At 38.6% G+C, this 14,064-nt stretch overlaps 1 protein-coding gene across 1 annotated transcript in view; it reads right to left on the minus strand.

Annotated features, from left to right (window-relative positions):
* The window catches only part of LOC124155709 (5-hydroxytryptamine receptor 1-like), a 114,280-nt gene that overhangs the window by 5,100 nt on the left and 95,116 nt on the right, over positions 1 to 14,064 (minus strand). Inside the window, exons 7-8 of the mRNA XM_046529754.1 lie at positions 2,836 to 3,090; positions 834 to 968 (exon numbers count right to left, since the gene is read on the minus strand). Of these exons, the coding sequence (XP_046385710.1) occupies positions 834 to 968; positions 2,836 to 3,090 (390 nt within the window). The remainder of the gene's footprint in view (positions 1 to 833; positions 969 to 2,835; positions 3,091 to 14,064) is intronic.

The raw sequence follows: 14,064 nt of genomic DNA on the forward strand, positions 1-14,064 counted from the left end.
AGAAGAATACGGTTTTACTTTTTTAACCTTTGGGGAATCGGGAGTGAATGTTAACTGGAGGAAGGTATAGATACTGAGACCCCGTGAATGACAAATATTTGGGACAAAATGTCGACGGTGACGGGGTAAAACTTGGTAAGTCATTGAAACCAAATTTAGCAGGGTAACAATTTTAAGCTTCAACGGATTATAAAAAATCGTCATACCTTTACTATAGAATGAGTATATATTTACTAGATTGTATTATATACATTGCAGTAAATATATACTCACTCTATGTTAAAGGTATGACGATTTTTGATAAGACGTTGAAGCTTAAAATTACTCCCCTGTAAAATTTGGTTTCAATGACTTGCTAAGTTTACCCCGTGGCCGTCGTTATGAAGGAAGTAGCAAAATATCAAATACATCTTTGAGGGTGATGCATAGAATCTCCAATATCAAGCTCAACTTACTGAATTTTCCAATCTTATTAGGATAGCAGAGAGAAGTTATAAAGGATACTTTACTATAGGATGCGAAATCGAAAAAGAGCAAATGTTACACAATAATTGCACAGCCACATTGCAAAGGAAATTAAATACGTGAAAGGACGTTCTCAAACTACATTTCCTTTAAAATACTTCATATAACCTTCTATTTTTTCTTTTTCATAAATCTAATAAATAAAATTCGTGTAGTTTATTAGATTGTTCAACTTTATTTTTGGCTTGTGAATCTAAAGAAAATGTTTAAGCGGGAACGAAACTCTTACGAAAATCAATTTTATAAGCAAAGCAGGGCAAAACAGAGAAGGACAGTAAGTTATTACTGGAAACATTTATTCTTGTTACCTGTTGAGAGTCCAGATGTAGTAGAGGCATGGGGTTGATAGAGTCGGCAGGAAGGCAACCCAAACGAAGGTAATGAACGCAATGTCAAAATGTCCGCTGTTCTCGTACGTTTCCGTCAGGGCAAGCTTGGCCAACCTAAAAAAGTATCCATTTGAGCAATTTAATGAAGGGATTGAACAAGTAACATTTTACGCCGTCACGAGCAAATTTATGTACTCCAAGGATGAAATGGACATGATCGATGTAAGATTTGTAAGTTTCATTTATTATTTAATCCTGGAGTAGGAATGGATCCTGATATTTTGATCAGTTACTTAATGATAGCTGTAATACCCAAATATATTTAAAGATTTCAATTATGGAGATATACTGGGTTACTGCAATTTTAAAGCCGCTGGCCATAAGTAGCTCTCAATAGCCCTTTGTTACTGAACATATGTGTTCAAAATTATGGTATTCAGTACAATTTCTGCTATCCGGCCTTGCAACATGTCCAGTGATCCGGCGTGCAGGGCTGGCAACCTTCCTTGGGCTAATATAATTTCGTCAGTTTTAATTAAAGACTTTTTAATACACAGTATTTGTTTTTTATTATGTGTGTAGGTGTTCGTCAGTTCATAATGAAGTTTTAGTTAAATTACCCACTATATCGGAAAAGGAAATGTTCTTTAAAAAGTCACAGTGGTGTCCGAGGTTTAATCCGCCTTTAATAATCGTAATCAATGGGCGGTGTAGGGGACGGGGGAATGGGTGGGGGGGACGGGGGCTCAGACGTTTAAAAAATAGACGAGATTTTTAATACAACAATCAATAAATTTTATATTTTATTATAAAAGTTTTACATATGTACATTTTAATAAGAGTATATTTTGTGCAGTAGTTGTTGTACGATGTTTTTAATCTCGAATATGAGAAGAGCATTTGCATGTCAGACCCTGGTGCCCCCCCAGAAAAAAATCCTGGATCCTCCCTTGACGTAATCGTTATTAATAATTTATCTAACTTGACTCACACCCTGAGAAGTAGGGAGAGCTGGCGTCACTGCATGTATTTAATTGAAAAATGCTATCTTAAAAAGCTTTTCATGCGTTACGCTTGTTTCCTGCACGTTTCCGATGAATCGGCGTTTTCGATTATCCGGCTATGCCACGGCTGCACAAGGAAATGTTCATTGCGGAGTCACAGAGGTGTCCAGGGTTTATTCTGCCTTTATCAATCGTAATCCATAGGCAGATTTAGCGGGGGGATACGGAGGCCTAGACGCTTAAAAAATAGACGAGATTTAAATAAAAATATCAATAAATTTTATATTTTATTATAAAAGTTATATAATGCTGCTGAGTCGGATTACCGAAATTTCATTGAATTTTCAATTCTTCGAGGATTGTATAAATATTTCAAGTGCCGTTACTCAATTACGGCGTTCACGCGATCCTAGCGCTAATACATCAGCGGTGTTTGCTTCTGCCTCATTCACATTACGATTGTTCCAGCAATCGTCGGAACTACAGAACCTGTATCGTGCATTCACACGACGATTGTTAAAGCCTGTGCTGCCCTCTAGTGCTGACATCTAAAGGGAACGGGAAATTGACGGTTAGAAAAGCTGTTGAGGTATGCAGGGTCAAGACATTACTGTGTTCAATGTGTATTTACCGAATAATTTTTCTTCCACCCATATTCTTCCTTCCTAGGACAAATCCATGGAAAAAATAGAGCTTCACGAGCTTTTCGTCTTTCTCTTGTCGCTTCCGTTTCCGGTCTCCCAGCCCCTAACCATCGTAAAGTGGCAACGTTCGGAACTACGTCAACTATTGTCAGGACATGCATTCACACGGCTAGTTCGGCCAACGATCGTTAGGACGATAGCGCGGACAATCGCAATGTGAACGAGGCATTCGCTAGCTCAGCGCTAGCCTGGATGAACGCACCCAATGACAAAGAGTCGATAGTGGTCGTAGCGGACGGGAATCCGCACCAATACCCTCTGTTTTTATCTCACCTGAGCACCATGAGGGGGAAGAGGCAGATGGCGAACACGACAACCATGGCGATCAGGTATTTCTGGGTCCGCTGCTCCCGCTGGATGTCCACCTCCGTCTCTAGTGTGTCCGCCGCCGGCTCCTCCCAGAAGCCATTACTGCCGTGGTGAACACTGCCCCTCGTTCCGCCGCCACCCCTGATGCCGGCCGTCAACGCTGTGACATCGCGTCCGGACTCCAGGTCCCCTGATATCGCGCACGAGGAAGTAGAGCGCCTGTAGCGTGAGAAATGGAAGCCATTATTGCACGTGCTTAGTAGAGGCTGTCACTGAAACTGGCAAACCTGTAGCTGTCTGCTATTAAGGTTTTCTTGGTTTCAGGCTAGACTAACTTATATCTTTGCTTCACGTATTGCAAACAGGAACGAGGAAAGAAAAATGTTGTAATACGCCCAAAATGAACGTGTTTGCATGTCATCTCGGCCGTAGCCAGCGGAGAAAGGTGGTTAGGATGTTCTAATCTCCCTTTACTAAATTTTTGGGAGAAAGAGTCTTTAGTTGTACCCCACATTATGTCACCAAATGACTCCCCCCCACCCCGGAATTAACCACATTCGGCATCGTACGATCCCCAGCTCCTAGGAAAATTTTCAGACTGAGGTGCTGCCTTTATCATAAATTATTTATTAGCAAACGTGTATAAAATAAGAATAAATAACCAGTGGTAGATTTGGAAAACGGGGGTTGGGAAAAATCACAGGAAAATATTTCGGAGGGGGCGAGTGCCACTTCCATCAACCAACTAGCCCAATGCTCACTCGATCACTCTATCCTGTTCGCTGACACCGCGGCGTGAATGAGCAATCACAATATAAGGTCGTAGAGTTGCTATCTAATCATTTTTAGAAACACAATAGTATTATGTGGTTCAGAATATGGTATTGGTGTCATTGATCTAAATGTCCTACGAGGTTCATTTAATACGTCTTTAGAAAAAGGTATAAAAAAACATTATTGGGCAAATTTTTATTATTATTAAATATTGTCTCTTTTCAGCTCTATACATTTTTGTAAGCAATATCCGTCCAAAAAGTAGAATTTCGGGATATCCTTAAAATAGGCTTTAGTTTGGGTAATGAATTCCTCCTTGGACGTAAACCTTTGCTCGTAAATCAGTTACTTCAAGTTTACAAGTAAGAAAAACTCACAGGAAGACAAATCTAAGAGTCTGGTAAAATTTCTAATAATTGAAACTTTAATTCCGTAATTTTAGCTCTTGCAACTGCACAGGTGTGCAACCGTGCATTTTCTCGTTGAAGGAAGAATTTTTTATGTTTAAAATGAGGAGAAATTTCTTTATTTTTACCATCAACCGAAGTTTTGAATGAAGTTTTTGAAAGTTAGCTTTAATTTCCTTCGGCGTTAACCCTTTCAAAAACAAGTGTTTTATCACCGCGTGAAACTATCTTTTATCCATTAAATAAACATATGTAAGTTGTTCACGACAATCGGTAACCATAATGAAACTATGGATGAATACAGCTGAAACTTAAACTGCTGCCTGGTCACGAATGCTGTGTTCTAATTAACATTGATTTTTGATCCTATAGGAGCAATTTCTCAGAGATTCTAAGGAGCTATTGAACGACCCTCGTAAATTCTCATCCCTGTGGTTTGTTCTCGGTTGTCCTCTCCAAAATCCTCTGGCTAAAAAGCCATCATCGCGCGTGCTTATTTAAGGTCATTACTTCAACTGACGAGCGTGTAGATACTTGCAAGCCAAGTTATATTGATTTACGATTAGACTAATTTATATCTTTACCTGGATCTTTCTAGACGGAAAAAAGGGAAGAAACATGCTGTGATCAGTCCAAAATCCAGGTTTTATCTAGGCATGTAGCTCTACAAAGTAATATTTCTCTACGCTTGAATTGTATAATGAATTCCGTCACTTCTTGTGGGTGATGCTTTTCAAGTATGCCACAAAAACTGCGGTAAAGGCTATGAGACTATTTTCCCAAGTTTTGGTAGCCGATTGGAGAGCTGAGCATGCATCGAAGCTGAAGTTATCTCCGTAATTAAACTGATTTCTTCTTACTTATGTATTTTTAAGCCCTTGGCTGACTTCCAAGCGTATATAAATACTTCTTGAAACATATTTTGCGTGTAAACAGCCTTAATTTACGTTTATTTTTAGCATATGGAACTCATGATGAATTCAAGTTGGTCTAGTTGAATGGCTAGTTTGCCGTTCGCACTGTAAACTTAGGGCGCCAGCGAGAGAATGGAAAGCATTGTGACAACGTCTGGGTATGGAGTTGAATGTGCGCCTTAGTAATCTCGTGGAAATTTCGTCGGTCAAATTCTGTATCGTGGAAGCGATACAAAGGAACGAAGGCTTGGCCCACGGAGCCATATGGCCTTTACGGCCAATTAAGATCCCGTCCTGTTTTGTCTCTTTTGGTGTGGTCGCGGGAGACGGGCGATGGAGGAGGTTTTTAGCCACAACGAGTTCCTCTTGGTTCGTGAGATCTAATTTCGGCGTTTCCCGTTTCAGTGTCGATTTCTTTGAGGCATTTCAACTCAGTTCAATTTAATTTCACTCCTTCATTATCTGCCCTTTTTCCACGGATGACTCGAAACCTCAATTAGATCCTGCCATGAAATCTAATTCTGTTAGTATGATATGCAAACATCATCGCTATAATGAGGACATACCCGCAAGAGGCCCTTTGAACCCTTTAAGGACCGAACTAACTTACCAACTGATTTTTATTATTTTTTGCACATCCTATTCATTTTGCAATTAATTAAGACATATGATAACAGAAAACCCCAGGAAAGTTTTTGAAATCCGTTTACAAGCATGTCCCCAAATGGGAACACGCCACAAAATTTTGCTATTGCCTGAAGAATAAAATTACCCCTGACCAATAATTAACGAACAATGCGTACAAAGGTCGTGCGTTTCACTTTAAAAATGTTTCTTTACTTTATTAACGTAACAAAAGCCATATAAGTGATCACATATACGAAATATAATTTTCATGAATTTTTATAAATCCGTTCCCAATTGGGAACATTGGACTGTAAACAGTTAATAACAACCGTAGTATCTGGAAATAATCGGCAAATTCGACGGAGTAAATTTTGATTAAATTGTTAATCCGTGTTATTCGTGGTTATAAAAATTGCCGAGAAAATAGTTATCGAATTTTCCTACTATCCTCTTGGATTTTTTTCAAACTGGTATGTTGTATTTCACGATGCTTATTTCATTCTGGAACTGTACCATATTACGCCACTGCAGTTGTGAGGCTACTCACAATATTCGCAATAATGCCAGTTCACCTTGGGTTAATTCATTCAACGGGGATATTGGTGAAGTCAGAGAGTAATCGCTGCATTTTTATCATGATATTTCATTCAGTCGCTGAACTTTATTCCATTTTGTTCTCCCTAAGAAATGAGAGGCGGGAATTTCAGCGGTATGTTGAAGCGCTTCTATTTTTCGGAGCCTCTCCTGGGAAATCTTATCCCTTTCTTGGCAGCAGCCATAAATTGTTGTATCCCGCTAAGAAATTACGTAAGATTATTCACTTCCATTAGTTAATTAATAGCTCTGGTATATATAAATCAAAATTATGCTTTATTCATCTAAACTTTCATAGTGTATAAAGTTCGGGAACATTCAAAATGAAATAATCTGAATTATACATTTTATGTTTTATCCTGAATACTCTTTCACATCCAGTGATTTCGATTGGAAAAAAAATATTATAGGGCTATGAAGAGGTTTAAGAGCATTTGTAATGGCAGAATCATGTTTTCCAAAGTTTTGAGTATAAGATATATTCCATCTACGGTGTTATTTTTTTTATTTTTTATTTTATTTTATTCTCAAACCACCGGATACAGCTCTAATTGGCCATTTTACACCGGGGTATTCAACAAATTTAACAAGTAAACGTACACAAACGACCATGCCCTGGACCGGAGAAACCTACCCAGGCGGGATTCGAACCCGCGACCTCTTGTTTGGCAGGCGAGAACGTTACCCCGCCGCCACCGAGGCCGGCGTATAAAATTTCAATTTCATAATTCAGGGTTCCCACTCAACCGTGAAAACCTTAAAACCGTGAATAAGCCGTGAATTTAGCCTACCGTGAAAAAAACCTGGAAATAGCCGTGAATTTCATCATAAAACCTTAAAAATCGCTCCAAATTTGTTGTAGAACTACGATTGACAGATGAAAAGAAAAATCGATATTTCGATAATGTTTCATGGCCGAGTCACGTGCAGACGCTGTCCACGCATGTATCTGCACACGTGTATTCGGAGAGCAGTTATTGGCAGTGGCGCCGACTCCATGGGGCTTGAGGGGGCCCGAGCCCCCTCAAAGATTCGTTTGGGGGGGCGGAGCCCCATCAATAATTCAAGAAAATAATTAAGTTATATTATACTTTGTGAAATCACAAAAATATATTGTTAATTTTTATTTCCCATGTTTGACGATAGTTACCTTTTAAATAAATTCAACAATGTGTGTTGAAACAAATAATTATAAGGTTAAGCAGGTTAACTGAATCAATTAGTGTGAATCATGGTAGTGTTTCGGTGCTGCGACACAATTTGGATTTAACCTCTTCCCGGGGAAAGACCTCCGATATGGGCCCCTCCAATAATTTTTATAAGTCGGCGCCCCTGGTTATTGGTCCATGTGCCATGACGACACATTGACCTGTGAACGGAAGACTGGTAACCAGTAAAGTGATCATTAACCCTGGCGAAAAATGATACATTTCTTCACTTCCCTGCCACCCTAATACAGTAGATTCCGTTTAATGGGTCCACCGGTTACTTGGGGCAGCCGCTTCATTGGGGCAGATCTTGAAGAACAGAATCCAATGGAGGAATATCCAAGAGTATTCTCCGCTTAATTGGGACAGCATGCCGCTTTATTGGGCCATGAGTCGGCGGCATAGACTCTATACAGGCGACGAAATTAAATTGTTTCGTTTTCAGAATACTATTTTTTTAATTTTCCTCCTTTGATTTACTCTTATTTTTCACAAATTTTCCTATTATTGCCCTATTTTGAAAGCTCTTGTTGTTATACTATCCGCAAGAGGACAGGATTTAGTAAAAGACTTTCATTCAGCGTCACCCGAGGCTGTGAAAAATATTTTTAACTAAACTGTTATTATTTTTAAAAATTATCATAAATTAACTAAACTCGCTGATTTACTATTCAAATTAATAGTTTAATAAACTTATGTTGCATTATAAACATTCTTTAGTCTTCTTTCTACCATTTCAAAGTTTTTATGCCCATATACGAGAGAGTTCGCCTAATTGGGGCAGCCGCTTAATTGGGGCAAAGTGCACTAGTCCCGATATGTCCCAATTAACCGGAATCTATTGTACTTCCATTTTCTCACTCACAACCAGGCCCTGCATTTTCCTTAACGTCAGAAGAGATAGCACGTTCATTGCTGCGTTAGCACTCACGGCGTCTGTCGCGTTTATTAAATTTGTAGTCAATGAGCGGCCGATGATTGTTACGTGATCAATATTTCCACCTAAAATGGCGTATCAACAGACCATGAATTTGACGACATTCAGACCGTGAAAACCGAAAAAAACCCGTGAATTTTGTTATTTAGTTTGAGTGGGAACCTTGTAATTGAAATGGAACGCTTTTTTATACTGAAAATCCATCTATTTAGGTGTATTTTCTAATCAATATACCTACTCTTCGTTCATGATTCCTTCTCACAATCGACATGTAATCAATACCGTTAATTTATAATATAAGTATATTCATTGTCATGATAGCTTAGGAACGAATGCTAAATTGCTTGAGTCAGTGATAACGATAAATTTCTACTTCATTCCGCCTGTCCATTGGTAGAATGGGCCCGGAAGCGGGAGATATGTCGTTCGCCTGAAACCATTTAATTAGGTTTACCTTCTCTGCGCGCCATGTATCAGACACTAAATTGAGGAATCTAAGGTCGAGTTTGACTGTTTTCTTCTATTTTACTTTTGCTCTCATAAACTCAGGGAGATGCATGCTTTCAACAGGCAATGGGATCGTTCACTCAGATCCGAAAATAGCTATTCGTTAAAAGAATTCGGTTGATGGAGGGGGCAGATAAGGTACGGCGAAGAAAATATCTTCCTCCTTCAGACGTTCTCTCATAAGTATAAAGTAAGAAAACGCGAGAGTCGCCGCTCCCTTTTCAAGGGTTTGTGACATCATTGGAGTTCTGGTCTATTTGCTCCTTCAGGGAGAATTTTTCATTGAGCGTTAAAATGGCTTGCAAGATTTTAAAGAATAGTCGACTACGCCAGGCGCATGCACAAGGCCGAGGAGAAGCGGTTACCGCAGCTCCGGCACGAGATCGTGACGTCATCAAAGCACATGCAAAAGGCTTAAGATCGTCGATTCTCCGCCGCGAATAGCTCGAGAGGTCGGTGACAGATCGAAAAAGAAACGAGAAATACTTGTATATTTAAAACTCCATCACAATCGACCATAAATAGAATTGGTGAACGTGCCTATTGCTGTCGTTTTCATATCGTTCCAGCCGTATCAAGTACCGCTCCTCTTGACCTTGCGACTCCTCTTGCATGTATACACACCCAAGATGAAAACTATGCCTTTGACAGCTTCTTGCTCGCCCAATACCCACGCAATCAAATTCTATTTCCCTCATTACCCCGTTCCATTTTGCGGCCTGTCCTCTGCCTCCTTGTGTGCGAACAGGCAGAGAAATGAGTATAATAATCAATCTTCGTCTCATAACTTCCTCCCGGAAGGGGACGTATTTCTGGCCGAAACTGGCTAACTTTTTAAAGTTATTCTGATGGTATAATTACTACTTTCTCTATCTTAAGTATGCGATTATCTTCAGATTTTTCCAGCCCCATTAAAATTATCCCATGAAATAAAGTGCCTAGAATTTCTCTGGAGTCATCTCTTGAAAACTTGTTTGAGACACCGAAATCATCAATGCTGTAATCAATGATGGCTTTTGGAAATATAGGCCAGGTAGTAGAACGCTTTTCATTTCAAAATTAATTTTTTACATTAGGTTTTCAAGAGCCGAAATGTCGGTGGTTGTGTTTAAGATCAAATTTTTTTTCATTTCATTTCTGAATAGTGCATTTCTTGTTATTGCAGTCCTGTAACGTATTTGTGATATTTATATACTTTGTGTATTTTGTTCGAAAAAAGGCTGAAAATTTAACTCCGTGAGCGTTAGTGGTCATCATGTGTCCTAAAATTCGATTTAAGGGTCTTTTGGAATGAGAGGTAGCAACATATATCCCTCTCTGTACCGACGTCCAATGCTCATTTAGTCGTATGACATCATCGTGAAAGAAAACATTACGTAAAGTATATATATCTCGTAAATATATTAATAAGTTTTGAAACATTGAAGCTAAAATTTCAGTTGATTCTATTTAATTCAACTTTTTGATATATGTGAAGATGATTCACAGCAATATGTAAGAATCCTTTTTATTTTCTTAAGGACCGCTTTACAGCACAGTTACATTAATAGAATGTAGTAAAATGATCACACTTATTTTCGCCGTCGGTCGTAGTCAGTCAATGTAAGTTCAGTGAAAGAGTTTTTTAGAAGATAATACCTGCCCCAGTCATTAGCAATGATGTGTTGAGTTTTATGAGTGTTGCTTTTGATTTTTCTCAGAATTAGATTATCAATAAAAATCATTTACTCCTCGAATAATAAAGTATTTTTTTAATGCCAATCAGTAAAGAATACCAATAAAGTATGGTACGATATTTGTTGAATAGTAGTTAGTTAAATAAGTGAAGTTAATATTCCCCGAAATTGCAGCGCTGGAATTCTGATTATTGTTTCCGTCCAACGAATATCAGAGAGAATAATAATGGAGTGGAATAGCATCGTAGTCCTTTCAATTTTAATAACTCAATTCATCAGTTTAAATCAGTCAATCAAGTGATCCATGTAGAAATTGTTTCCAAATGACAATTTCAATCAATTAATCTTGTTCGATCGATGCCGTCAATGATGTATCACCAACGTTTATGGCTTTGCTGAGAGGCGGAAGGATTCCGAAAATTTGTATACGCGGTGTCTTTTGGTAATTTGCCACTTTTTTTAATGTGATAGCGAAAACTTTCGTCATGCTACGAGGAAAAGCTAAATTTATGCATGTGCGGTGCGGTATGGTGTAGGTAATTATCAAGGGGATTAAGTTTTAAAACCTCTCGGACTATGTGGTACGAGCATTTATTTAAAATATGGCTGGTTTTTCAATTTTTTTACATTATGGGTATAATTGATTAAAAATGAAACTTAGTTGTATTCCACACTGATTTATTAACAGAATCGACCGGTTTCAATCTTTCCAGGTACTTATTAAGAGGTGATAAAACCTTTTTAATTAAATTTAATTTTTTTTCACCCCTTGATTATGGCCTGGAAAAGTTGAAACCGGTCGAGTCTGTTAATAAATCAGTGAGGAATACGACAAAGTTTAATTTTTAATCTATCATGTCAAGATTCCGCCTAGTAAACTCGCAAAACCATTGATTTCATTAAGGGTATAATCTATTTTTTTTTTTACCGTTTGCACCTTTTGTCTCAATCCATTCGCTATAGTGCTTAAGCGATGTGGAAGATACATTAGTGACAGGCTGTATGAGTGGATGCTAATTATAATTTCAGGCTCGTAGTGTTCAGGGGCGTGGGGTCGACGTCCTTTGTTCGCGATAAGAGTGCAATCGGTGACCCAAGAGGTCGCTCAAGAGTGAAATAAGCGACGAACACCGAGAGTGCGTCTTTAAAATCGATTCGTCAAGGGCTTATGGACGCAGGGGGGGGGGGGGGGGATGAGGTTTCGACCGAGAGTTAGGAAAGGTGTGTTTGTTCGTGGAAAACAAGGAAATCGAGGGGGCTTGGGACTGTCACGGAAAGCAGTTAGTGTGTTAAGTGAATAAGGGAGAGAACAAATGATTCCGTAACTCATGATATCGACGTTGCTAAGCCTGTATTTCATAATATGAATGGCAGTGCTACAAGTGTTTTTTTTAGATTCATAATGCAAGGCTTACTTATTGTCGACTTATTTTTATCACTCACCGCGCTAACTTAAGTACGAAAGTACGAGGTGCATTCAAACAATGGCGCAGCGAGGGGGGGGGTTTGGGGGATAAAACCCCCCCTAGAGCTAAGAGAAATTTTAAGTTAAATCTATTTTACTTAATTGGATTAATATTGCTTATAGAATAGTGTGAGGATTAACAAAATATCCCTCAGAAGGCCGTAAAACTCAACATTTGGAACCATTTATCTTAACTTTTTTTCTTGCGGAGGGCCCCCGCACCTACCGCTTACCCTGGAGAGTATACCACACCCCAGGCACCCCAGTATTAGTTGCGCCTGAAACCCCACCTAGCCTCAATTTCTAGCTGCGCCCCTAGCCTCAATTTCGTACCAGTGGCGGATCCAGGATAGGAACAAGGGGGGGCTAGTTTGGGGTAATCTCTCAGCAGTTTTGGGGGTCCGAACAAAATTACCATTCTATCTTTGTAAATTGGATACCCAAGGGGGGGCTATAGCTCCTTCCATAGATCCCCCTGCCTCGTACTGTAGAACAGTGCCCCAGTGCTGACCATTTCAAATCTTCTGTGTTCTTTCTTAACAACAAACATTTGAGGTGAGGAATGGGTGCTCGGTATCATTTTAACGAATGGATTACGCCTTTATTTTTTTCATTTTATTATTTAGAGGTCAGACTAAGAGGTTTACCACTCTGTTAAAACATTATGGCAAACTACGAGTTTTCAAAAGACGGATGGCGTAATATTACTCCCATAGCACGCAAAGTGTCATTCTGCCGATACCCAAAAGGTGTGGATATATATTGCGTAAATGGACCGAAGGTATTTCTCTTGATATGATAAACATTGAGGTTAGGAAATGAATGAAAATGTAAACGTGGTGAACGGGCGACGGTTTTAACAGGCCTCATGAAATGATTTATGAGAAGAATCTTACCAGGTTTAAGATTTTTCAGAATTTTATTCAGTTTAAAAGTCTGTTGTTCTATTTAGAAAAATAATTTAGTTGTTTGTTGTTTTAAAGAAATTAACTCGAAGTTTCTTGTTTTATACGGAAAAGCTCCTTTTCAATACTTTCCCTGAAGCCTCAATAAAACCTTCGGTTGCAGTTTCTTTTTCATTCTAGTTCGATGAAGACGAGGAAGGAATTGTACTCTCTTTTCATTTCAAGGAAGGCGAAAAGATAACCAAGAACTTGGACTTGGGAACTATTTCGAGGGATAGTATGTGCGAGTTTTAAGCCCTTCCAAATCTAAGGAAAGAAATCTTCAAGTTTCTTCAATCTTTAAGAGTGTTGAGGAAACGGGACCAAACTGAGCTCTCAAGCTACAACCTGGTTTTCACCATAGCTGTTACGTATTGTGTGTATCTGACGCATATAAGTTTGTCTATTTATACAGTGCATTTTACGAGGAATTGATGATTTGGCATTTCATTGCTATCCGCGTTGACATAAGAAGTATATGCGATCAATCGGCTTGTCGAATATGGCCACATATGTTTGAAAAGCATGTGTTGCTATCCAGGGGATAAAATAAGCAAAATGCTGATGGAGACAAACTGATAGAATAAATTGCTACTAACAAAACAAACTGTTTCAATAAGAAATAAGCTTTCATCACATATGCACGGAATCAACTGTTGAGTTATTTAGGGTTATACCAATCATCATGTTGTTATAGTCCCATATCGATTGAAAATTATATGTTTTGTGAACAATTTTTCATATTTCGGCTAGATCATTATCAATGTCTTTGCAGCTTTTGGCATATTGAACGATGTTGATATATATGTATAGCTTTTCTCGCCCTTTCCTTTCCAACAAAAACCGCCGAGCTAAATTTCTTCATGACAGCAAATATATTTTAATTGGTATTTTTTTGTAGTTCGAAAGTGCACGTCCTGGGAAACAATTAAGACCTGCAATCAGCCAGTCTATCACCTGGTGGGATACATTATAAATATCATTTAATACGCAGGGAAACAATTTAATTTTTTTAACAAATGTGATTGGTGAATAGATAATCTTTCTTTATTATAGAAATTGAACTGTCTTCCCCAAATATTTGGGTTGTCAGTCTAAATTTATTACGGGAAATCCTTTCAGAATAACCCAACTGAATTT

Source organism: Ischnura elegans, chromosome 3, assembly GCF_921293095.1.
Source record: "Ischnura elegans chromosome 3, ioIscEleg1.1, whole genome shotgun sequence".
Classification (NCBI taxonomy): Eukaryota; Metazoa; Arthropoda; class Insecta; order Odonata; family Coenagrionidae; genus Ischnura; species Ischnura elegans.